This window comes from Fundulus heteroclitus, chromosome 22, assembly GCF_011125445.2.
Source record: "Fundulus heteroclitus isolate FHET01 chromosome 22, MU-UCD_Fhet_4.1, whole genome shotgun sequence".
NCBI classification, from domain to species: Eukaryota; Metazoa; Chordata; class Actinopteri; order Cyprinodontiformes; family Fundulidae; genus Fundulus; species Fundulus heteroclitus.
The window spans coordinates 20,367,962-20,394,708 of record NC_046382.1 but is presented as its reverse complement, the minus strand read 5'-3'; the positions used below and the strand labels follow the sequence as shown (position 1 = coordinate 20,394,708).

General features: G+C 40.3%; 2 protein-coding genes across 2 annotated transcripts in view; both read left to right on the top strand.

The window, feature by feature from the left end:
• Positions 1 to 15,903, top strand: part of lrrc1 (leucine rich repeat containing 1) — a 40,189-nt gene extending 24,286 nt beyond the window's left edge. The window contains exons 7-14 of the mRNA XM_036126404.1: positions 766 to 840; positions 2,991 to 3,135; positions 4,742 to 4,860; positions 6,625 to 6,708; positions 8,288 to 8,403; positions 9,896 to 10,059; positions 11,003 to 11,145; positions 14,462 to 15,903. Of these exons, the coding sequence (XP_035982297.1) occupies positions 766 to 840; positions 2,991 to 3,135; positions 4,742 to 4,860; positions 6,625 to 6,708; positions 8,288 to 8,403; positions 9,896 to 10,059; positions 11,003 to 11,145; positions 14,462 to 14,623 (1,008 nt within the window). The 3' untranslated portion in view covers positions 14,624 to 15,903. The remainder of the gene's footprint in view (positions 1 to 765; positions 841 to 2,990; positions 3,136 to 4,741; positions 4,861 to 6,624; positions 6,709 to 8,287; positions 8,404 to 9,895; positions 10,060 to 11,002; positions 11,146 to 14,461) is intronic.
• Positions 15,904 to 16,281: 378 nt separating this feature from the next.
• Positions 16,282 to 24,974, top strand: LOC118557056 (protein lap4). The gene is made up of 8 exons (XM_036126017.1): positions 16,282 to 16,293; positions 16,455 to 16,646; positions 18,742 to 18,981; positions 19,446 to 19,535; positions 19,782 to 19,859; positions 20,203 to 20,382; positions 20,561 to 20,656; positions 23,314 to 24,974. The coding sequence occupies exons 1-8, from the start codon at positions 16,282 to 16,284 to the stop codon at positions 23,404 to 23,406; spliced, it is 981 nt and encodes a 326-aa protein (XP_035981910.1). The 3' UTR covers positions 23,407 to 24,974.
• The last annotated feature ends 1,773 nt before the right edge of the window (positions 24,975 to 26,747 follow it).

Sequence of the window (26,747 nt, the reverse complement as noted above, 5' to 3'; positions counted from 1 at the left end):
GTCTGGTTTAAGCCTTTTAAGCTTTAATCTCATGTGAATTGCTTAACCTCAGATGGTGAATGATTTTAAAGCTAGAAAGAGGAAGGTCAGGCTGATAAGATCTTTTCTTTTGTATATACCTGAACAATATCCGAAGGACTTTTGTTATCCTTCCTAAAACTAATAAATGGGAGTGATTAATGATCTCTTAAGGTGTTCTGTCTCAGCTATCTTTTTTTTTTTATCACAACACAGGCGTTAATGATCAGGAATAAATAAAATTAAAACATGTAAAACTTTTACGGGTTTGGACAAAGTGATTTTAGCTGGATGATGAAAAGGCTCCTTCCTGCCATATATGGACAATAACAAATGGAGATGTCCATTTGTTATTGTCTCCAGTAAGGTGACGCATTAAGTGAGATTTTCCTGGGCAGCGTGAGTAAAAGCGACAGACCCTGATTATTGCTCTTTTCGTCGCTCACTGTTAAGTCTGTAGAAATGCTCTCGGTTTCTGAATTACTAACCTCCTCACTACGTTTTCCACAGCTGCTCTGTTTACTTCTAGACTCAAGCATTTATTAATTATAACCATGGACTCGTTTACGTTTTACATTACCATAATATAAAAATTAGCACAACAGATTGTTATTTTGAAGTCCCACAGGAACAAAAAAAAAGAGAATATAAGAAATTATTACTCTGTGTTTTTCTTTGTCTTAACGTCTCCGTTTTCTGTTCCCTTGTTCCTTTCTCTGGTCTTTCATTGCCTTCCTACTCCTGTAGCCCGAGTCCATTGGCTGCCTTGTCAGCCTGAAGGACTTCTGGCTGGATGGAAACAACTTGAGCAGTCTACCTGATGTAAGTCACCCAGCTGTTGTCTGCTTTAGCCATAAAAAATATTTTATGTTGGTTTTCTACATAAATCAAGAAGGAATATCTCTGATATTTTCCACATTAATCCCAAGTATCCTGTTTGAATAAGAAAAATACAACAGCCTAGAACTACAACCTCTGGTTTAATTATTGGTCATTATTTTTTTTTAACAAGAAGAGCAATATCTTGTTATAGCGAGGAAAAGGAAAGCTTGTGTTTGTAGTGAGATATTTTTCTTCAATACAGTTTTCTTCGGTACAAATCTCTAAAAAAAAAAACGAGAACAAATGAGAAATAAGTTTATGGACGTCTGTCATGCTGGAAACCGATAGACGGCAGACGCTCCTATGGCTGTCGGCCTCCAGCGAGTCACACTGAGAGCCGTTCTCCTCTGTTTCATGGAGAAAAAACGTGAAACGGTGGGGAATCTGCCCAGGAGCGGCTATTCTACCAAAACCGCTCCAAGAGCGCATTGACGACTCATCCAGCAAGTCGCAAAAGGCCCCAGAAGAATATCTAAAGCACTGCAGGCCTCGCTTGACCGAGGAAAAACCTTACATCAGTGAGAGAGCTACAAATTCTAAACCACACAAAGGTCAAGCTCACATTTCCCCATAAAAAAACATTTTAAGAATTCCCAAACACTTTGTGGACTGTTGTCACAGAAGTGGACATTTAGACTTAGACTTAGACAACTTTATTTGTCATTCTGCATGCACAGAGTGCGCACAGAACAAAATTTCGTTTGCATACATCTTGGAAAATCACGGTAGATTGCAGTAAATTACAGTAATTTACTGTAGTTTCAGTAAAGAAATTCATCTCGACAGTCAGGCGCGGTGGTAGTAATGTGATGCTCCGATGCTGCTTTGCTTCTTAAGAACCTGGAGGACTTGCAGTGATTAATGAAACCATACGGTTTGTTCTCTAGAGGGAGAATCTCTGTGATCTTAAGCTTAAGTGTAATGAGACACTGATGCAAAGCACACCAGCAAGTCCACCTCTTAATGCTTAAAAAAATCCCTGAAATATTAAGGGTTCGGTGTGACCTTGTCAAAATCTGGACTTAAATCTGATTGAGATGCTGTAGCTTGACCTTAAACAGACTTAAATATCCACCCTTGCCTGTCGAGACAAGACAAAGGGTATTAAGGTTAGGGGTCCGTTACTTTTCAGAAAGGCCTGGTTGGTTTAAATCAAGGGTTCCCAAACTTCTCACCCTGCGACCCCCATTTTATTTCTGGAAATTACGAAGTCATAAAATTACGAGGATGAAGTACTAATATTGTGAGAACTCTTATAAAAAAGTGCAGTCTTCCCCCTGTGTTAAAATTAGGAAAGTTGAGCATCTTGTAAAGTTAGACTTCAGTATCAATTTCACAAATAAGGACATACTTAATTTTTTTTTTTTGCAAATTAGCATCAAATTGTAATTATTCTCAGGTCTTTGAAATGATTGCGTGACTTTATTCTCATAATCATCTTTATTCTTGTACACCTTATAATATGATTTCATTCTTCTAATTTCCGTAAAGAAGAAAATTTGTGTTATGGCCACTGTAGATTAAAGAACATAAATTATTTGGAGTAAATTTCCATAAAGAACTCAAGAACTTTTACATCAGTTTCACATATTTACGAGAAAAAAACGTGGATCTTTCCTGATGTCGAAAAGTCATAGATTTTTTAGGAAAAACTAATTTTTCCTTGACTGAAGGCATAAATTTGCTATATTAAAAACAATTATATCTTTGATATTGTAAAGTCTGTAAAGTCACAACCCCCACTTTGGAAACCTCTGGTTTGGAAAGCTTGTTCCACAAACACACAAGATCATAGTTTAAAAACTGCATTTTGCATTCGCTCAAGTTAACTTTTTAGAATATTAAAATTACTTTGATACTTTAAAGTGCCCCAAAAAGTCAAAGCAACAAAAAAATGTACAAGGAAGCAAACACATTTTCACATCACAGTGTTTTATGAGGCCATTATTTACCTCCTACTGTATTTACCATGTTAAGAACAATTATGAGGGTAGAAATCTACCCCAGGTAAAGATGCTGGTAAGAACTTTGGTGCTTCGTCATTGTTAAATGCTCATTTGCTAACTTCCTGCATTGGTGTTACACTTTAGGAGCTGTGCCAAATTAAAAGCCTGTTGTACCTGGATGTATCCGAAAACAAGCTGGAGTTTCTTCCGGAGCAGCTGGGAGGACTGACGTCTCTCACTGATCTGCTGGTGTCACAGAACTCCCTGGAGCATATTCCAGAAAGCATCGGTAAGAATGGGGACTCCTCTGGCTCCTTTTCAGCATAACTCAACTCCTTTTTGTACGATTAGTTTTGTAAATATTTTCATGATAGTTTTGAAGTGGGTGTTTTCTAATCGAACAACTTCTCTACGGCTCGGATCAAAAGCCTTAGAGTAGGGAAACGTTACAGAGGCTTCACTCTTCACATAGCTGGATCATAACCAAGATGCAAAAACAAGAGGAAGAGCCAAAGCGCACAGAGTGGGCAAAAAACTCTAAGCTGATCAAAAGTTGAAGACCATCGATGCCTAAAAAACACTGCCGAACATAATTAAAATTTTCCAAAGAGTGTGGATATTTTCTTTACAAATCCATTCAGAAATGCTTGATCCAAGAATATCCAGTAGGTTGGTGGAAATGCTTCTCCACACGGTGACGATGTCTTCATGAAGGTCTTCCGTGGTCGGGAACTAATGCCGGTTTTATAAACCTCCATCGCCGTCCTTCGCCAAACCTTTTACATGGGATTTAGATTAAATGGGATTTAGACAAGGGACGGCAGGTTTATTTGTATTGCATATGTCAGCAGCACGACATTACAAAGGGCTTTACATGATGAAATGACAGAAAATGGCACATTGCTGTGGCATAACAACAGGCAAAAAGAAAGTTTGGACTACAGACTTGAACATTTCAGTTGATAGTTTAAATGGTACGGTCAAAGGCAACTCTAAACAAACGCGTTTTTGTCTTTGATTTAAAAGAAATGGGGCTTAGGTTCTGAATCTGGGGATGCAGAGTGGACTTGAACCGGAATACCTGAGTCGTCTAGAAGGTTGATGCAACGGCAACAAGTCTCTGATAACTTTTGGTGCTAAGGCATTCGGTGGTTTACGAACTAACACAAGTTTTTTTTTTTAAGTCTATTCTCTGTGATGCAAGGTGCAAGTGTAAGTACTCTAGATTAGAAGATTAGGCAGGATGCTTCAAGAGGTTTGACACCCCTGCAAACCCAGTGTAAATGCTTGACAGAAGAATATGAGAACCAGACGTTTGCTACGATCCAAACCTTTATGGCTCTGCTCTTACAGTCGGTTTGAATACTAATGCAGTTCTCAATAATTTGCCCATTCTGTTTTTCCTTTTGTGTTTTGAATCTCATCTTCTAACAACAGTAAATGTTAACACTTAATGCAACACTAGTAATTTGCTCCCTGCTCTTAGGATTGTGTTCAGGAGCACAGCTTCAATGAGCCTTCCTTTTATTCCTAAAGTTGTTTAAGCTAATTTTTATATTAACTGGTGGCACATAAACAATTTTGACAGCTATGGTAAAAAATATTATTTAATTCTAGGAGTTTTTGTGGTCTACTTAATTTTTGACTAAATCCTTGCAGTTGCACTTTCATGTTGCTGTTATGATTTCGTGCTTGCATTTATTGAAACCACATTAAAGCATAAAATAAGGCATAAATACAGGAACACTTGACCAAGGTGATTGCAGAGAGTTGAAAAAAACGACTCCCCTCAGGGTCCTGTTGTGACGTTTTCTGATTTCTGACAAGAGTTATGATTCCACCCTTTACGACGCACCGCATTTAACAAAATATGTTTTCTCTCTCTCTGTGTGCAGGAAAACTAAAGAAACTCGCCATCCTGAAAGCTGACCTAAACGCCATAACTGTTCTTCCAGAAACCATCGGCAACTGTGAAAGTCTTGCAGAGCTCGTGCTCACAGAGAACCAGATACAGGTCGGTCTTTCTCGCTTGTGTTTGAGGGCCTCAAAGTGACAATGGCGCTTGATTGCAGCGTGAATTAGAGAGCAGATTCTAATTGCCAGTTTGTGCGCAGGTGGAAAAGCATGATAAACATAGGCCGCCAGATCAAAAAAACCATGTCCAATGATTAATGTCTACTTTAGGTTGACCTGCTGGTAAGACAGAAAACCCTGAGTCAAAATCAGGGAAAAAGTTTTGATTGGTTCTAATTACTTCCTTACTTCCTATGCAAATAGTAAAATATTTGATAATGTACTACAAATTGCATAAGAATGCAGACAGTTTAAAAGCAATAACACATTTTTGAGAATGTTTTCACAAGGAAACACACTAATCATATGAAATTATCTTGAGCTTTTGGCACCTCTGGCAGAGATCTAAGTTGATGTGTTGTTGGAGTTATTATTATGGAGCCTAATTTATTACTGCAGGTGGTCAGCAATAAACCTGGGATTTTTTCCCCCCCAGTACCTATTGTAACAAAATCACTTGGACCACAAACTAATGGCACCCCAACCATGTCTTTAGAAATATAAAAACCTAGCTGAAGCCATTTTGAAATGAAAACCAGAACTTTTAATTGGTAATACGACTTCCTGTTTCTCTAAGGTATGTACACATGATGTTGATACAGAGGGTCATTTATTGACCATTTTTTTCAAAATAGAAAATAAAAGAGAACATGTCATTCAAAAGTGTGAATCTTAAGTGTGGGAGACCTGCCACAGGAAAAATGGCTACTGGCCTAAATTTGCCCATGTTTGGTATCTGAGCATAATGACAAAGTTTAAAAGAAGCTGACCTGGGAGGAACAGGGTGTAGTGGGGGATCCAGGTTTAGCTGGAGAACTGCAGCACAGTGCCATGCTGGGGGTCATTGTGCCGCCGTAACTATTTATTTTAATTAGTTTTATACCATTTGTAATAATAATGTTGGTAGGTGAGGCATACACATAAAACAAGTTCACTTAAGAACCTGCTTCGGCTTTATTACGCTATACCTTTAAATTTTGCTTGTACCTGTCAAAACAAACCATATTGATGTTTCAGATTTTCCAATCATGTAATTTCTAAAGCGTTTAATTCTCAGATTTAGAGAGGAAATTAAGTTTAGCCTAGACAAACAATTAAAATCTGTGCTGACATGGCCTCTGTATGTGTGAGTATTAGTAATAGTAGTATAATAGTAACCAATTCAAACCTTAATGACCCAGTTTGCTCCTTTACTGATATCTGATTAGTGTGACCAAGGTTAAAAAAAGACTCAAATATATAAAAATAGATACATCTACAAGACACAGATAAGGCGTCATGTTCGGTCACATTCAATAAATTAGAATATTATTGAAAAGTTCATTTATTTTAGTAACTCAGTTCACTAAGGGAAACACATTAAATAGATTATCACACAGTGACAATGTTTTAATGAGGATTTATTTTCCCACCTCCGACTAATAAAAAAAATGCTTTTAAGATTAGAATATCGCATTCGACCAATAAAAAGCAGAATCTTTCATGCAGAAATTGGGGTTTAATGAAAAGTATGTTTAATACCGGCTTAAAGTGTTTTTTTTTATGTTCAAAAGGTACTTTTAATCTGACAAACAAGCCTCGAACTGCTTGTTCTGAGTTATTGAACTTGACAGTATGTATTCTGTGTTTTTCTGAGGTTGCTCAGTAGGAACATGCTGATATGCTGTCTGAATGCTGTTTTATTTTTTATTTCTTTTTTTAACAGCATTTGCCTGCAAGCATTGGGAAGTTAAAGCGACTGTTCAACCTAAACTGTGACAGAAACCAGCTAACAAGTTTACCCAAGCAGGTAGGCCTTTCAAGATCCTAACATACTTAAAAAATAATCTGTTTTAGTTGCTATTGATGCTTCCTCAGTACTAAAATGGCAAAGTTGGACAAACCAAATGGCCATTTACCGTGTTTTTTTTTTTTACTTTTTAATTTTGGTTCACGCTTGTTGAAACTGAATTAATACGCATTCGTCGTTCATCACATGACCAAGCTGAACCGAAATCACAGAACACAGAACATCAAATTTTTTATAATAAAATGATATATATTTTTAAAACATTACATAGGATTTGTATCATGGCCTTCGCCGGCTAACTTGTCTCTTTTTTTGTCATTTTTGTTTTAGCAAAGTGAGGCTTACTTTTCTTTTCTCTTTTTTTACAGAAAATGTTCCCTTGTGAAATGTTTCTAACTCCTGTAAAAAAAACAAAAAAAAACAAACGTGTTTTGGTTTATAAATGTTGATGGACGGATTAATTAAAACATTGCGATGTTGGAGTTGCTCTTTAACGAAATAATAATTAAACAAGGCTTGTGATGGCGCTTGAACTGTGCTCATTAACTTGAACTACATGTGAAATAACAACCCCACACCATCATTGAGTTCAACGTTCCCCCAAAGAGTTGTAGCCGCTCATTATTGGCGCGCTCGCCCGTCTACAGGCTGCTTTCAGCCTCACATAACGATGCACCAGAAACTCTAGGGATTGAACTTTAAAACTCAAACTGAAGCTCTTTCTCTGCTTTTTTTTTCTTTCTTTCTACAATGCACTTGCTTGTTGTGCGTCCACTTGTTGGTTCAGCTTCAGCTCTTGTCTTGAGCGTCTCCATTGTGTCGGAGTGTGACATTCTTCTCCAGCCTCTTGTCTGTTTAAGTGAAGTCACGCTTGGTTTAAAGCTTCATCTGAAAAGGCTTATTTAACACGTATACAATGCCCCTGTGTGGGAAAGATGCAAAGCCTTCAGTTTGCAGGGGGGGGCGGGGGGGGGGCTCATCTCCCGTCCACGAGGCAACGTGATCACTGCCGTGGTGTAGCCATGGCCTGAGGAAGGCATAGTTTTATCGATCCTGCTGATTGTTGTTTAGATGTTCCTACCGTTTGTTTCTGGCTCTGTCATTTCTGAAGAAATCACGCGTTTATTTAGATTTGCAGAGTTGATGGTTTTGGCTTTATTTTATTTTTTTTCTTCTAATTCCTGCAAGTTTTGTGCATTTTTAAGCTGATAAATCTTAACACATAACGGGATATTCTTCACATCTGCATCAGAGCTGAAACATTCACCACAGCTGGAGTTCAACTGGCTCATCAAAGCCTGGTTCTGCATGGCTCCCGGTACTAATTGTTCCTAATTTTAGGTCGCTCTGCCCCATTCCGTTAACATATAATTGCTCTCCCTCCTCATGATTACCAGTTCTGGGAAACATTGCCACCCGCATGCTCACAACGGATTTCCTCTGCTTTCAGTAATTTCTTTTTTTTTTTTACGACTTGCACCACAGTATTTACGCTGCTTTCTTCACGGTTCTAACAAGCAGGCTTCTCAGGATTTCTGTGCCGTGACTGACTGGCAGGCTTGTGTTGTTTTTTTTCTAGATCGGAGGCTGCAGCAGTCTTAACGTCCTCTGTGTGCGAGACAACTACCTGAAGACGATCCCGGCAGAGCTGTCGCAAGCCAGCGAGCTGCACGTGCTCGATTTTTCCGGAAACCGGTACGTTCAGCAACGGCACAACTAGAACGGAGCACGGAAACACAGATATAAGATCTAATAGAAAAATAAGTAACAGTTTCATCCCGTCACTTTAGTTCACCATCGAAAAGTTAATTTGTCACAGTAATTCAGTGGCTGAATCTAATTTAGATTCATTACACACACAGTGATGTATTTAAATGTGTTAATTTTGGTAATGATTTACAGCTAATGCAAACCCAAAAGTCCTTAGAAAATCAGTACACTACATCAAAATAATTAAAGGGAATTTTATATCTGAAATGTCAGAAAGGCTAATCAATGCCAGGAACGACATGCTCTCAATACTAGGTTGAGCTCTTTTCATATAAAGTAGGTAAAAATTGATCTCTATAGCAACTTTCACAGACATTGACATGGCAAAGGGCAAACACAAAAGATGCTTAAGGAAATGCCTGCATGGATTGCTGCAGTAGTTCACCGTGGCATGGAGCCATAAGCCCGCGGCTCTCCGGAGGTGTTAGGGAGGCTCTTCGGCGGCGCAGTGAGATGCCGAGTCTTCCTGGAAGCTAGAATCATGACGTTGGTAAAGCTGGCCAGCAAAGGCTCTAAAATCTCCTGGTAGACTTTCTCAAGTCTACACTTTGATCTTGAAGACACAGTGGGCTAACCAAAGCAGATGACTGTACAAACGTCACGCTGGATCCAAAGAAACTTGGATGCCGAGCTTATAGCCTTATAGCTTACAAGTGACGTGCAGATGTCTGAGTTTAGCCTCAGAAATGCAACAGTTGCTGAGCAAAATCCTGCATACGTGCTCTTGAAGCACTGACTCCAGATAAAACCCATGTCTTGTGACTCTGTCCGTCTTACGGCAGAGTCACGAGAACACTAGAATAATCTTTGCTTCACAATCGCCCCAAGGATGCAGCCGTTATTGTTCCTTCTGCTCCTTTTTTCCTTCCACTAAACTTTCCATCTATGTGCTTGGATGCTGCACAGCAGCTTCTTTAGCAAAGACTTTTTGTGGCGTCCTCTGTTGCTGGATGCTCAACAACTGACAGCAGTTTTCCTCACCATTATTTAATTCAATTCAATTCAATTTTATTTATATAGCGCCAATTCATGAAACATGTCATCTTGAGGCACTTTACAAAGTCAAAATCAGTCATTATACAGATTGGTCAAAAATATCCTATATAAGGGAATCAGTTGATTGCTTCAAAGTCCTGACAAGCAGCATTCACTCCTGGAGAAGCGTAGAGCTACAGGAAGAGTCATCTGCATTGTCCATAGCTTTGCTGCAATCCCTCATACTGAGCAAGCATTTAGGCCTTAATATGGCCGCATTGATAGATTTATTTATTAAAAATGCATCTTTTATTGTATTTCATGCAATATTCTTTTTTTGTTGTTGTTGTTTTGGCCATAATGACAGAGCTAGCTTGATTCATTGAATATACGCGTGTCATGTTTTGAATTGAATGACTGAATGACTCTCTGCTCTCTTCAGCCTCTCGAACTTGCCGATGTCACTGACCTCACTGCACCTGAAGGCCCTTTGGCTGTCAGAAAACCAGTCCAAGCCGCTCCTCACCTTTCAGCCAGACGAGGATCCTAAGTCCGGAGAGAAGGTGCTCACCTGCGTCCTGCTGCCTCAGCAGCAAAGCGATTCAGGTGATGTATTTCGTTCGGGGAATAGCTGTGAAGTTCTGGGAAACGTTGAAGCCAGGCTCGTCATCATAGGCAGAAACTCAGATAGGAGATTTGTCTGAAACCGTCAGTTCTGCCTGAGCGAAACTACAAACTGCGTGGACCGCACGCAGAAGCAACTCATCAGTTCTCGCCTCATCCCCAAGTGCTTACTTGCCCCACGGCGTTTCCTGTCGCTATCACATGATCTGCTTTGGCGTACGGCTGCGGGTTCGGTGCCCTCTGATCCTGTGATGTCTGTCAGACGTGAGGTGCTGGGAGGGATCGCGGCGCCTTTTTGATAGATCAGACCCTCTCTTGTCCCCTGATGCCTTACTTGGCTGAGTTTTCCCGTAAATGTTGTGGATTGCGCAGCGAAAAGAGGCTTAGCGGCGGCTGGCTGGCAGGCGTTGAAAGCTCGCCCATGTGGTGCTGGGATGTGACTGACGGCAGGCTTAAAAATCTGCACACAGAATTATGTTGGTGTTTTATTTCAGATTATTGCAAATAGTAACTTTTTTTTTTTTTTTTTTAAATAAATGTGTTCCTCAAGACAAGATTACACAGCAAACGCTTGTTTTGTGACACTCTGTCCCTCTCTTGTGGTAGAAATGCAGGCGTTAAAGAGACGGCTGTCAGCCGGATGAGGCCTCGGTTGGGGGCAGGGGAGATAGTGTTGCTGTGAGACTGTGACTAAGCGGGGATTTGAAACTGTGATCTGGCAGTTTCAGTCTCTCTCTCTCTCTCTCTCTCGTTAGCAGCGGGTTCTGTGACGGTTCTCGTTTATTGTGCTGAGGGTAACAAACGTTGATTGCTGAAATGAGCTCCTGTAATTTGCACCTGCTGTTTTCATGCATCAAGTTTCTCTCTGTCAGAGCGTCACTAAGGCAAAACATCTTTTTTCCTTTTTTTTTTTTTTAAACTCTAGGCTATGACAATCTGACCCGCTTTGGAGCTATGGAGAGCCTTGTGAATGGGATGGCTGATGACGGTTGGGAGGGCAAAGCCACGAACAGGATCAGCTCCATCCACTTCCTGGATGAGGGTGAGGAGGACGACGACGACGACGCGGTGAGACCAATGAGCATTTCTACCAATTCACCTCCTGTACTGATTCCTATAATTACATTCAGCTGCTTATTGATTATATTGATTCATTACACACAGAGTGATGCATTTCAAGCATTTATTAAACGATTTTGACTCACAGCAGCTTATAGTTTACAGAATACAGGAATGATTGCACCCTACATAAGGAGTGTAAGACACACAAGACCATTGCTAAGGAAGGTGGCTGTTCACAAAGTGGTCTATACGAGAACGTTAATGGAAAGTTTAGTGGAAGGAAAACAACAAGGGAAAGCTGCAGTGCTGAGATGAATGCGCTGCCAAACCTATTTAAATATATGGAAGATGGACTGCAGCTAGAGTCGAACCAGACATAACCAGGACATGGGTGTCACCTCTCACTTTCTCTGGGTTAAGCCACGCCCAAATCAGAAATGCTAGTAGTATCTTATCTGGTGTAAGGAGAGAAAAATACTATACTAAATATTGTATATTATATATACTAAATATATTATATTTATATAAATATATAAATATTATATATTTATATATTTATATAAATATATAAATATTATATATTTATATATTTATATTATATATAAATATATTATATATATTAAATATTGTGAGTACTGCACAATAATCCAGTGCACACTTGTCAGATTACGGTAACTATTGATGGGATTTGGAAATCAAGGTTTGGAGAAAGACTGGAGAGGTTTAGAAACCGCGTTGCCTGCTGTCCCATGGGAACTTTTCACAGTCGGGGAGGATTTGGGGTCGCCGTGTAATGAATCTGTGTGCATAATATTTTTGAACCGAGTTACTGGAGTAAATCAACGTTTTCATTATTTTATTGAGATGCGGCTGTAAGGTTAATTGATAAAGCAGAGTTGAACAGAACAGTTTCTTAGAAGATGAAGCATAAAATGTACATTTTCATTTTTGTCAGCTGTTTATCCTTCAAATCGACGTCAGTCCTTAAAATAGTTTTGAGAGATTTTAAGCCCGACATGAGGCAAATGTTTAATAATTTCTCAGCTTTCAACTTCATACCCAAAAAGAGACACAGAAACTAAACACGGAAGCAGCTTGATCTTGTTTAATTAAGTATAATCCACAGTGAATTATTACATTTTGTATTATTAATTACAACCTGCAGACGTGCATCATAGGAAATATTAAGCTTTCTGACCAAACCCTGCCAACAGATACAGAGACCCCTTTCTCGTTGCTTTTACAGCTGATTTCCATTAAAAAAAACAGTTTTTCACGTGCATTACCTAACGCAACCTAGCAGCTCTTCTTCCTGTGTATCGGTGCGATGCACATTATTCCTCCTCAAGCTAAGGAGTAGCGGAAACACGTGAAGGTATTCCAACATCGCTCGGCCGAGTCCTTGTTTGCTTAAATCAGGATAATTAAGCTAAGCTGGCTTCTTTTCTGAGCTGAAGTAATAAATGCTCATTAGTTTCAGCCATTCGTTTCCTGCAACAAAAGCCTGAATTCTGTATTTCAGACATCTTTGTGCAGACTATGAATGCATGTAGGTTAAGCATATTGCTTGGATGCCAACAAGGAGGGAAATCTGGTTTGTGCTTTGTACTTTCTCTAGTCTAGATTTTGGATTTCTACTTATTTATCATGTGGATAATGAGGTTTTACTAGTTTGCCTATTTTGGTTTGGATTCTTCAGATGTTTATCCACCACCGGGTGTGCACATGATGTGGGCGGCGCCGTGGTTAGCACTCTTGCTTCACAGCAGGAAGGTCCCGGGTTTTAGTCCTGGACTCAGCAGGGACCTTTCTGTGTGGAGTTTGCATGCCCCCACCCCCCCACCCCCCTCCCCGTGTCTGCGTAGGTTTCTCCTTTCACTGAAAGACATGCTGGTCATGTCGGCCATTAGTGGCTGAGCGCTCAGTCACAGCAGCTCAGGCTAACCCTCCATCAGATCTACAACGTTTTGTTCTATGTACCTTGTATGTATGATGACAAATAAAGCATCTTATCTTATCGTCTTCCCAATGAAGATACATTCACCGTGGTCTCTGCCGTAAGTTCAGTTACGACAAAACTCCATCTGTTCTTCATCTCCCGTCCTTCCCACGGTTAAAGCTCAGGTGGCTAACAGCAGTGTTTTAGCTTCGCCCAGTCGGCCGATGCTCCAGTCGCTACCAACTCATCCACGGTAAACTTCGGTCTCCTGAACGTCTGCCCTCTCGTGAGCGAGGGTCACCTTATCCACCATCTCCTTTCTGGCCACAAGCTAGATTTTCTCTGTTTAACAGAAGCGTGGCAACAACAGAATGAATTATTACATCTTTACTAGTCCACTCTGGACATGGAGGGGAATTATCTGCAATAATTCAACTATTTAACGTCCGCCCAAACATAACAGCTCTCTTATGAATGACGTCGCTGCTTCTCTCGCCCACCTTTCAGCTCTCTCACCCGGCGTTATTCTGCTGGTTGATGTCAACATTCACGGGGATGACGACCTCCACTTGCTCTGCCAGGACTTTTCCTTATGTTTCCATTGCCACGGTTTCCTGCAGTGAGCACACCTTAGATTTATTATGCTGCTCTTAAAGGAGCAATCAGTAAAAAAAAATCACTGTAAAATCAACATAAATCATTCTCATTTGTCACCTGGGATGGGCGCAACATTCCCTAATGGCTCCTCTCCATCAACAATGTCTAAGTCAGGTTATTCTTCTTTCTAAATTAGAGGTATGGTGCAGAATAACTTTGGTTCATAGTGTAGCCCGTGTTTACTTCCTGGTTCCTGAGCCAATCATATGAAAGTTCCAAGGGTTCCCAAAACAGAGCGCGGCATTTGGTATTTAGTTTTGGCAAAAGAGGAGCAGCCTGCAAACATGGAAGTCAGTAAGAGAAGCAGCCCAGATTTAAATAAACTAAATTTAAATAAAACTAAAGTAATATTCTTTGGAAAATTACCAAGAAAATGTAGACCTAGTAATAAATATAGATGGTGTTCGTATTTATGTCATGTCTGAAATGGAATGACGCATCTACCTGGTAAGGAACCATTTATGTGAGTGAGGAGTGTTAAAGCAGGGATGTGGACTTTCTTCTAATTTCTGAAAGGAGAAGACAAATTTTACTAGAGACTAGGCGTAGAACAAAGTATCAACAAAAAGTGTCACTAATAATCCGTGTTTTTTTTTTTTTTTTGTGCTACACTGTTAGTTATGACTCTCTCGTGCATTGCTATTCTACATTAAAGCATTTAAGATCACAGCTACTGTTTAGTGAGTTTTTATTTTATTTTACCCAATCTGTCTCCCCCCCTCACAGGGGACACTACTACGGAGGGCCACGCCTCACCCGGGCGAGCTGAAAAACATGAAGAAAGTGGTCGAGAACCTCCGCAACGACCTGAACGCCGCCAAAGCCCTGGACTCCAACAAAAACGAGGTCAATAACGCTGCAGATGGTGGAGTGACCACGTCTGTCTGACCTTTACCTCAGAAGTGTTTTTATTTTTGCCCTTCTGTGTCTCGCCATATCGTCCTGCACAGCCCTGCAGCCCTCTGTTGTTGTCGTCGTAGTCGCTTTTGTTTCTCTTTTACCCACAAACCCTGCCAGTTTGGCCTTCCCTCAGTGCAGGAGCCTGAACCCGTGCTCCGTCTGCAGTCCTGTGGAAAAATCAAACCGTCTACCTGGGCCGCCGTGCCTTCCTCTTTTTAGCAAATATCCGCAGCAGCAACCTGCACAGAGATGCTTCTTTTTTTTTTTTCTGACAGTATATTTTAAAGAGGAATTACTTTTTTTTAAAAGAGATCTTTAAACAGAAATCATTAGGTAGTTGCACTATGAACCTTTTTAAATGTGTTATGTATTTGTTTTATCTTTTTTTTTTTTTTTTTTTTTTTTAAACACTGGGTCTTTCTACATTTTGGGGCAAACAAAAGCCGGAGTGTTTTTGGAACCTGATCTGAGGATTGTTGTACATCTATTGTGAATATTGATACTTTTATACGTTTTGGCAGCTCTGATGTAAATAAAAATGTATAGCAAGTATCTTTTTAATCAGTTTAAGCTTCTCCACCTTTTTACCTTGGTACGTTTTTTTTTTTTTGCTTAAATCAAGGTAATGAACAAAACCGTCACTAATGTCTTATTTAATCCGCTGTCTGGGTGAGCTTACTTCTGGATGTTTATTAGATTATTCAAATTTAAATTCGAGGACCGCACATCAAGTTTAAATCGCCATCTGCAGTGTGACTACGCTGTGTGTGTGTGTGTGGATCCTGTTTTATTTAAATGTGCTGTACCTTACCGGTTTGGATTGTTTTTCTTAATAGATCCAACACGAAAGAAAAAACAGCTGTATTTGTACTTTTAAAAGTTTCTTCCTTTTAAAGAGTACTGTGTAGAGGATTTTTTTCAGATCTTTGGGGAGATTGAGGTGTTTTTTTTTTAAATTACTATAATAATGATAACTCTAAAATTGACATTGTTCCTCTCGGATGCACTTCTCATTGTTGCTTCCCTTCTTCTTTTTTTTTTTTTAACGGTACTTGATAAACTGTGTTATTTTGTTGTTAAACTGATAGGACCAGAGAACAAAATGGTTCAAGTGTTTTTATTTCTGTTTTTAATGGCTCTCCGATAAAAGCTGCACAGAACAGATCTCAGACAGGCTCCAAACCATGAGATTTGCCAACTTCTTTTTTTTTTTTTTTTTTTTTTTTTTTTTTAAACCACTGATCAATAAAAATGAGTGCAACACTAAACCCACATGCTTGTTATTCCTTCGGACTGCTTTTTGCCTCCAGGTGATGCGAGATTAACGCGTCGGGAAATAAATGGCGCGTTGGGTTCAGACTGACGCTTGTCCAAAGACAATTGGCTGCTGAGGGGGAATTTAATTTTGAAGAGCCTTGTTCTGAGGTAATAAATCAGATCCCAGGTCCCTTTCTTTCCCCTGTTGTGTGCGACCAGCTGAGCATGATGTAGAGCAGCTCCACCCTGCATGTTGCTGCATGTTGCTCTGACACTGGCATGCATTGATCTTTTCACATTTCAGGTTGAATCGCAGGTATGTAGTCGGGAGCCAGGTCTATAATTACAGTCTGAATCTGTCACTCTATTGAAACCTCTATGTAGAAAATATGGCCAAGGGAGTAGGATTTTAATACCGCGTCGCTCCCACTGCCTCAACAGCTTGACAATACAGTCAAGATGAGGGACTTTTTTCCTCCGCAGATCTCATCACTGTCACCGGTTGGTTCCTCCTCTGAAATTAAGTTTTCAGCAACAGGTGATGTCCTCTGATTATCTATAGGAGTGTAGAAATCGTCACAGTAACCCGCCCGCCAGGACCGGCTGCCAGAGCTGGGCCGCCCCAGGCCTCGGCTGGACGGCGACCGACGAGAGGCTGCAGGGGGGACCTCAGGTGTTCGCTGTCGAGAGCAATGAGTGCGGTCGCTGCTCTGCGCCAGAGAGGAGCGCAGAAAGGGCTGGGCCAGCAGAGGAGGTCTGTTTAAGTGATGCTGTTTCCTCTACTTTACAGATTATGTGTTTGTTGATTGTTTTTTTTTATTTATTTTTTTAATCTTGAGCTGCTCCAGGATTCCTGAAGGTCTTTTAATAGACTTGGGCGGGTTGTCTCTGATTTTTTTTTCTATCCAGTGGGAAACCCGTTAACTTTGAGCCAAGGCTTATTCATGTCCGAATGTATTCTTGAGAACAATAGGAGAACCGGTGTTATTTCATGCAGCAGCTTTCAAAAGTGTTCACCCCCTTTTTAAGTGTTTTATGTGACCGATCAACATGGAGTGGTCCTTAACGTTGGAGCCCCCTGAAGTCAACACTCCGTAGAGTCTCTAGGCGGTACACCTCTGCCAGCTTTGCACGTCTAGAGACTGAAATCTTTACCCCCATCATTTGTAAAAATCCTCAGAATGTCGGGTGGGATGCTGAACATCAATTTTCAGGCATTGTCACAGATTCTGAATTAGATTTGGAGCTGATTGTTCACTGGGCCGGTCTACCACCTGAGTATCTGAGTATGGGTTGATCTGAGCCATTCCACAGTGCCGTCCTGCTGGAAGCTGGACCTTGAGTCTTTTTCAATCTCAAACAGCGCTGTCGTAATTTCATTTGACCAGCTTTTCTGTCCTTGCTGAAAAGTATTCCCACAGCATGATGTTGCCACCACCATGTTTCACCACAGAAACAATGTTTTTTGTTCATGTACAGTTAGCTTTCCAAGATGACCCGTGTTTGGTCTCATTGACCAACAAACCTTCTTTTACTTATATACTGCATCCCTACATGGCTTGTGAAAAAACTGTGAAATCCAAGTTCTCAGCTCAGACTGAGCAGAACACATTGTGACTGAAAGGAACAATAAATAAAGCACCAAAGACAAATGTATACGTTTAAAATAATAATCATGTCATAATAATGATAATAAAATGACAGTCTTTTAGAATGAAACATATCACATTTTGAACAAATATAAAAATTCTATTCAATTTAAAAGTTTTTGTGATACATTAAATAAAGACTGGTCATTTCCCCTCAGGTTTAGTTTAAAAAAAATCAAAGTTTTTGCATCTGTTTAGATTTATAGATCATACATCTTCTTTTAATGCAGTCCAGGACAAATTTCATAGTATTGTCCGTTATGGTGGAAGAAACATTTCTAAAATTAATACAACATTGAAAGTTATTCAAAAAGTCGCAAACAGCCTTGGAAATATAAATGCTTTATATTTGATACAACGTGATACAAAAAAATACAATCAGCACTGTCCAAAATCCATTTTTTTTTTGGGATAATCACTCATGGGATATATTATGAAAACTGTTCTCAAGTAAGTCTTTAATCTTGTTCCTCATAGGAAGCTGAAAAAAATGAAATATACTCTTTCCAAATCCTGAGAAAGTTTTATATTTTCACCATAAATTGGCTCCCTGTTGACCTCCTGAGAATTTCCACAAGAGTTTGATGCGTTCAGTCGACAAATGCTGTAGTCCATGATCCCTTAGCAGGCACAGCTGTTAAATCCATGGATTCTGGTCTTTTATTTCCCCCTGAAATGAAATTCTTCTGAAACTCATCTGTGAATGTAGATTTTTCTTCAATTATGCGCTGCTTTGTATTGGTCTGTCTCATAAAGCCTAATAAAACACGTGGAAGTTTGTAGTAAACCTGGCAAAATGTTCCCTGAAACACCGATAGTAAACGGCACAGAAGTGGCCACTGAGGTTGTTAGCGTTGTATTTAATTTATTGGTATCAGATGATAGGAGCCTGAGTACAAATGCACATCTTACTCTTCATATTGTAATTGGTGAACATTTTTAGAAAACTTGTGCAATTTTCCTTCCGCCCAATAGAATGGAAAAAAAAACAAACATCCGATGCCCCAAGAGGAAACCTTTGAAAGACCTTCAGAAGTTCAAGGCCACTTTAAAATATTACAAGAATACCTCTGGAAGATATCAAAATCATCTGATAAATTAAACTGGAGAGGGAAAAAACAAAACAAAACGATAGATGGACTCCGTCGGATCTCGCTGGCTGACAGTGAAAGCACCATTTTCTCTTTTTTTTTTCACCAGAGCAGTGGAGGCTGTCTTTCTGCAAGAGGAACCCCAGCTGCTCTGTTTCACCATCAGAGAGGTGAAACACACGAGGGCAAGAATTTCTCACATCCCAGAGCTCTTAACGCAGGGCCCGGTCTCCATGGAGACCCTGTCTGCAAGATAAAGACGCCATCAGTCACAGGCTTCCTGAGATCTCCTCCAGCCAGCGAGAAGACTCCTCCAGCAGAATCATCCACCTCTCAAGTGCCATTAAGAGTAAACTCACACTGCATCTTACCTAAATGTCAAAAAAAATAAACGCGGTGGCGTCTTCCAGCATACACACGATGCGTTTTCAGCTCCAGTCGGTCATGCCGAGCACTGCAAAAAGGGAACTAAAAGTAAGTAATATTTTCTAGAAATTAGTCTATTTTTCATTGATTTGAGTAGGTAAATAAGACCACTTGCCAATGGAATTAGTAGTTCTACCCCTAAAATAAGATATTTAGATATTCTGCACTTGAAATAAGATGATGGAGATGAATTGTTCCTACTTTAAGTACAAAACTCTTATTCCATTGGCAAATAATCTTATTTATCTGCTCAAATCAAGAAAAAATTCACTAATTTCAAGAATAATTTACTTAATTTTAGTTCCGTTTTTGCAGTGAGCGGCTCTTATCTCAGGGCACAATTAGACACAACCCGAGCTGCGTTTGTGAGGAAGCCGTTTCTCTCAGTTGCAGATCAAAGTGTCTGGCCAAAGCGGTCGTTTGGGGATCAGCATCGCCGGTGGGAAAGGTTCTCTGCCTTACAAAGATCACGACGAGGTGAGTGCAGGAGCCCGAGAGCAAATATAAGGCAATCTTTTGCAACATACTGTGGCTCATCAGTCATTCGCCCGGCAGCTTTTTGGCCTCTCTGAACGAGGATGATTTGAAGCGAAGCAGCCGCCTCTTAAAACACTTGTAGCTGTCTCAACAGTACGGACAACCGACAAAGACTTTCAGTATGTTGTTATTGCAACCTTCAATTAGGAAATCAAGCTTTATTTTTCCCCCTTTTTTTGTCTCCAGGGCATTTTTATTTCCAGAGTAGCTCAAGGAGGGCCATCCGAAAAGGCTGGGATCCATGTTGGGGACAGATTGCTCGAGGTACGGGGGGGAGGGAACGATATTTATTTATGTATTTATCTATTTTTTGCTATGTTTTTGATTCCCTGGGAAATTGCATGATAATGCTGCAGTGTTACAAAGTTTTGGTGTAACGCTTCTCACCAGTGGGGGGCATCATACGACCAACAGTAGACTCTCAGCGAAGGACTCCCCTCAGCGACAAGAGGAGCACAATCTGATTGGCAAAAAAAGAAACACAGAGAGGGGGGGCGGGGAAATAAATAAATCCCCAGACATGTTATTTCCAGTTATTTCCCCCGAGACACGCGCCTGCTTCCACCCGCTGCCACTAAAATTTATAAGTTGACCCCTGCCCTTCCAGGTCAACGGTCTCAGCATGCAGGGGGCGGCCCACCACGAAGCGGTCGCTGCCCTGAGGAATGCTGGGAGCTGCATCAGCCTGAAGGTGCTGAGAGAGAGGCTGCCGCCCCCAGAGCTGGAGGAGGCGGAAACCTGTTTGCCCAAGAAGATTGAGGCTGTTGTCTGCAACGGGAACATCACGGTGGGTGCTTTTACTCAATCCCCAGCATGGGCTGAGCAAACTTTTAGAAATCTGACATTGTTTTACAGCACTCAAGGCAGACAGCTGACGAATGGCACATTTCTAATATTTTCTTTCTCTTGTTCAGTTTGTTCTTGTATCTTGTAGGTATTGAAGACTTTTTTTTTTTATGTTTCAGCTCGACTCAGACAGTGATCTGAACAGAACCGCGTCTGAGATCGAAGCTGAGGTGTTAAAGCAGGACTCTCTCAAAGCGGCGACTCACACGATGACGGTCGGTAAATTTATTGATCATTTCCAGTTTGTTAGCCATGCTGCCGGTATTTGTAGCCCTTGATGTCTTGTGCAATTGTTTCTCATTTTACACCCACAAGCGTTTTATTTATTTATTCGCTTTTTAGCGATTGTCTGTGATAGACAAACGCAAAATGATGCGTCATTGTGAAGTTGGAGGAAAAAAATTCTCAAACTCTGAAAAGTGTGGCATGCATTTGCATTTAAGTCCAGTATTTCAACAATTTACGGAATATCTAGAGACTGTTTTGGGTAAAGATTTACCATATTAGCACATATAGAGACTGGCATTTTTTGCTGTTCTTTGCAAAATAGCATAAAGTCTGTCAGATTGGATGGAGAGAGTAAATCTTCCTGTCTTGTCACAGATTCTCACTTAGATTTAAGGTTGGTCTGGACTTTGACTAGGCTCTTCCAACACATGATTATGCTTTGATCTAAGTCATTAGGTTGTGGCGCATGCTGTAGGTTCAGATTCATTCTCTTGCTAGAAGAATAATCTCAGCATAAGTCAAGTCAGGTCAAGTTTATTCGCATAGCACATTTCAGCAGCAAGGCAGTTCAAAGGGCTTTACATCATGAAAACATAAAAACATCATAAACACATCAAAACAGTCACTGGTTGTGAAACCAGTAACCAACATTAAATTGTATTAGGTGAAAACATCAACACACATCAAATATGTTGTTCAGTGTTCCTGTTATTATGGGTCAAAAGCAACTCTAAACAGGTGGGTTTTCAGTCTTGATTTAAAGGAACTAACTTTGTTCCAGATTTGTGGAGCACAGGAACTAAATGCTGCTTCTCCATGTTTGGTTCTGGTTCTGGGTTTGCAGAGTTGACCAGACCCAGAAGATCTGAGTGGTCTGGATGGTTGATAGAGCAACAACAGGTCTTTAATGTATTTTGGTGCTAAGCCGTTCAGTGATTTATAAACTAACAGAAGTATTCTAAAGTCTATTCTCTGAGCTACAGTAAGCCCGTGTATGGACTTTACAACTGGGGTGATGTTCTCTATCTTCCTGGTTTTAGTGAGAACGTGAGCAGCAGCGTTCTAGATCAGCTGCAGCTGTGTGATTTTTTTGGGCAGACCTGTGAAGACACTGTTGCAGTAATCAATGCGACTAAAGATAAACGGATGGATTAGTTTTTTTTTTAGATCTCGTTCAGTCCTTTAATCCTGGAAATGTTCTTCAGGTGGTAGAAGGCTGACTTTGTAACTGTCTTTATGTGTTGTTGAAGGTTCAGGTCTGAGTCCATCACTACACCCTGATTATGGGCCTGATCACTAGTTTGTAGTTGTAATAATTGAAGCTGCATGCTGACTCTAGTTCGTTCTTGTTTAGGTCCAAAGATGATAACTTCAGTTTTGTTTCTGTTCAGATGGAGAAGGTTTTGGCACATCCATGCATTAATGTGTTCTAAGCATCCAGTAGCAGCAGCTTTCTTTAAGGATAGCCATGTATTTAAATCCATCTGTCTTCTAATCGACTGACCAGCTTCTGTGTCCACTCTGAAGAAAAAAAACATTCCCAACGTATGATTCTACCATCAGTGTTTCACTGTGAGCTGGTGTGTTCTGACCAGAGCACCTTCTCTGGCAAATAGCAAACACATCTTCTTTTGTACTATTCCACAACAACTTGGTGCTTTCCAGCTTTCCAAACAGGTCAGATTTGGGTCCTTTGGACATATTCTTCCAGCAGAGCTGTGAATTTCTGCAGCCCCTCCAGAGTTACCACAGGTCGCTATAGGCTAGTTCTGTGATTTATTCTCTCCTTGTCCGCTCTGTTTTGGATAGTAAAAGGTAAATGGGTTGTACTTGTAAAGCCCTTTATCAAGTCTGACGACCATAAAGCGCTTTACACTACAATCAGTCATTCATCCAGTCACACCCTGACGGTGGTGAGCTACGTTAGCAGCCACAGCTGCAACTGAGAGACTGAGAGAAGCGAGGCTACCATTCGTCGGCGCCAACGGATCCTCTGAAGTGTTTTGCCCAAGGACACAACAACTGAGACAGTCGTAGTGGGGTATTCAACCGGCAACCGGTCAGTTACAGGATGAACTTAACTTTTGCACCGCTGTCGCTCCATTTAATGGAGGATGAATGACACAGTGCTTCATGAGATGTTAACCATTGGGGTAATGCTTTATAACCTAATCCTGCTCTGAACCACTCCATGGCTTTCTCCCTGCCCTGTCTGCTGTGCTCTTGGTCTTCATGATGGCGTTTGTTCACTAACTCACCTCTGAGGTCTTCACAGAACCACTGGGTTGATACTGGGATTAAGCTACATGTCAATTCTACTTTCTAATTGGATGACGTTTGAAGGGAGTTAAACTTTTCTCATTTTCAATTTAAAAAGCATTTTAAAACCATGTATCCTTTACAACTTTACGATGATACTCTACTTCGTGTTTGTCTTTCATGCAATATTCCGGTGAAATACCCTGATGTTTGTGGTTGTAATATGACATACTGTGGAAAACTTCAAGGAGTATAAATACTTTTGCAAAGCACTTTAAGAGGCACATCCATTTCCCCCATGAAAAGAGTTAAAAAAAACCTGACATTTAAACACATCTTTATCAATTTAAACAATGTTGTTGTTTTTTTCCTTTTTATCTCTCAGATCCCCCGGATCATACTCACTCACCCCTCTACCTCAGATGAAGATGTGGAGCTCTTGTCACAGTATCCCAGGAGGCAGCGGCTGCGCGACTGACAAACCAGGCGAATGTGGGCTGACGTGACAGTGCTCTTTACTGTCCCTGAGCCCAGATTGGAGCTTTGTGGATGCAGGACAGAGACCATTAGTGCTTGCTCTTTTTCAGGGATATACAGTGAAGCGCAGGAGTTTACATACTCTGATCGTGGGCATGAGCTCCACATTCATTTTAGGCTTTCAAAGATTTATTTAAGACATTTTTTTCTTTAAACGTGGAGACTAAAAACACAAAATACAAACTCTCAGATCTTAAGAACAAAAATTTAATGCGGATGTTTAGATCTATAGTAGATTTCCTTCAGCCCAGGTTCAAATAAATACATACATCCCTGTCAATGACTGGCTAAATGTCCCTTAGCAAGAAATATCTGAACCCCACAGTTTTTGTAGCCATCAACAAAGACCTAAAATCCTTCTGGGTGGATGTTTGACCACTCTTCTTGGCATAATTGGCAGAGGTCATTTAAATGAATTGGTTTTCTGGCATGGACCAAGAATTTGACCACAACACTCAATGTTACTCTGCTTTGTCTATTCTGAAACCAGTCCATATCTATTTTTAGGGTCAAAAACCCAAGTATGCCCAAGTTTCAACCATCTAGCCATCAAGAAGTGAAACAGACGCTTAGCATGATACCACCGCCACCATGTTGACCCCCCTCCAATTACATTTCTTGTCATCACCGCTAAACAGCTCAACCTTGTCTGACCACACGATTTTCAGATGAACGAAGGAAATTGTGCACATGATTCAGCTTATTTGCATGGGTTTGATCCTGGGTTTAGCAGATAATAGTTGCGATAAATTTAAACAATTTTCATCTTTAGAAGTTTTTAAATTTAAACAATTTTCATCGTTAGAAGTTTTTAAATTGTACTTTTGTATCACCATTATATCTTGTAATACAACACAATAAAAAGCATCATTAAAAGCCCAAAATAAATGCAACATTCATGGCCATTTTCAGCATATGTAAACTTCAGACCAACACTGTAAGGATTATTGTAAAACAAAACGTGGAATGTATTTCTAGTGATAACCTTGATTGCTGCTGTTAGAGTTGAATTTGGATCTTTTGCAAAATGAGGAAAACCACTTTTTTTTTAAATAGAAATAATTCATGAAAGTAAAAGCACTTGTCAGTTTACCAAAAACCCTTAAACATTGACTGATTTGCAGTCTCCTCGTTATAGTGCTCTGTGTAGGTTTTTAGGTACCTCTCACTTACCTAAGTGTTTCTACCTTTGACAGTGTGAAGCTTTTAGCCTTTTTCTGATCTATACCGAGATGAAATAACTCATGAATGAAGAGACTGAAGAGCTGGAAGTCTGATCTTACTGAGGCATTACTTTCCATCTTCACAGGCTGTCAATGTACGATGAACGACGGCTCATGAGAATAAACACAGTGCAGAAAAAGATAATAAAAGAGCTTTTAACTCACTTCAAAAGCCAATGATATGCAAAATGTGGCGCATACTTACTTTATGTTAGACATTTTATATTCTCACAGTGTTAAAAGGGAACTTTTTTTCTTAATAAATTGCAACTATTTTGGTCCAACTGTTGATTTTTTTTTGTCTTTTCTTAAAGAGGCAGCAGAATAATGATGTATCATTAGAATGGTGTTTTTCTTTTTTTTTTTAAGATCCCTGAATATTATCAAAAAGTTATTCAATGCGACAACAACTTCCCCCGGGGTTTATAATAGGCGACATAAAAGCACTTGCTCTATGTGATGCTGTGCAGCAACTTTTGTGTGGAACTCCTCTGAGGACAGAACCTTGTTGGAAAGCCCGTGCATTGTCACGATCCAGTTTAGAGTCCATTAATGGAAGGTCGGGCTCGCTCTGGGAAAATGTCTCGGGAGGCCTTTCTGTGAATCAGAGAGAGAATTCATGGAAGAGCACAGATTTTATGCTCTGTGAACAAACTGTTCGAGGGAGAAAATGAGGTTTCCATCAAGGCAGCACGTTTCCCAGGTGCCTTTATTTAACATGCAATGTGTACGGTCATGCTCAAATGAAAGTGCACCCCCTGCCCTTTCTAGAGCTTTACATGACATGTAATCTAGTATTAACCAGACTGTACAATGATCTAAATCTGATCTAAAATGTACAAAATCCCCCATCACATATTCCACCGTGTCGCCATTCATTGATAAAAAAATGATTATGATGACAATACGTGTACTAACTGCAAACTAAATGGGTAAAAACTCTAACTAATTGCACTGCCAAATGGGAACTCAAAGTAAGTGAAATGTTCTTGAGAATAGTGCATTCGTCCTTGATTTCAGGAGGTAAATAAGATTATCGGTCAATGGAATGGGTATTTTAACCCATAAAATAAGATAATTAGATTGACTGCATTTGAAATAAGATGATGGAGATGAGTTGTTCCTATTTTAAGAGCAAAAATCGTATTCCATTTAAACCTGCCTGCTCAGATCAAGGACAAATACACTCATTTCATTACTTACCTGTAGTTCCCTTTTTGCAGTGTGACAATGTTCAAAAGTTCAAATATCATATTTCGATATGTAATTGACATGAAATTCTCACCAGATGTGGGGAACAACCCATCTTGTCCACACAGGCTAAGAAACCGTCCACAGATACCTATAAACGGAGTTGTGTAATGAAATGGAACTACGCTGGTGATGAAGCTGTCATCACCAACAAAAGCCTTTGTTGGTGATGACAGCTTCAAGTCTCCTCTTATATGGAGACACTAGTCACCGGCATTACTCAGGTGTGATTGTGTCCCATTCTTCCACAAAGTACTTAAATCCTTTCCTTGTTTCTGTTTTGTGCTGTTTTTCCTCATTATGCCACCTGTCAGCACTTTCTTCTTCCCACAGTTTCTGCCCTTTACCCTCTAATATCAGATTTCATTCAGTCAATCGTTCATCTCACAACCATCCCTATAACATCAAGAAAGTAACTTCTTTTCCCCCGGTGTGTCTCCTGAATCTTGGCCAGAACCAAGAAGTTTTCCTCATGGGGGGGGGGGGGGGGGGGGGGGGGGGGGTTCTAAGGGTTGGCCAACCGGGGAACTGGCCCCAGCTGAAATCTGATTGGCCCCCAGCGGGGCCCCTGTCCTGTCACTCACCAACCCAAATACTAGCGGCAGTAATGGGCAAAATGCGAATGTCTGCCGTCATTAAAGCTGGAAGAATAAAAAAAAAATCCCTCTAATTTGCATTTATGTGTTAATATTTACTAGGATGTTTGGTGGGAGCGTTGATGGTGGTGCAGAGGTAGAGAGGGTGATCCAGATTTACAGCTGAAGTAGTAAAGTCAGACATTGTTGCGCTGTGAATTCTTACATATCAC

Excerpts from the sequence above, each read along its gene's own strand:
- LOC118557056 (XM_036126017.1), top strand. Across the intron at positions 16,647-18,741 it reads GGGCTGGGCCAGCAGAGGAG|AGCAGTGGAGGCTGTCTTTC; the intron begins GTCTGTTTAAGT and ends TTTTTTCACCAG. Across the intron at positions 19,860-20,202 it reads TTGGGGACAGATTGCTCGAG|GTCAACGGTCTCAGCATGCA; the intron begins GTACGGGGGGGA and ends CTGCCCTTCCAG.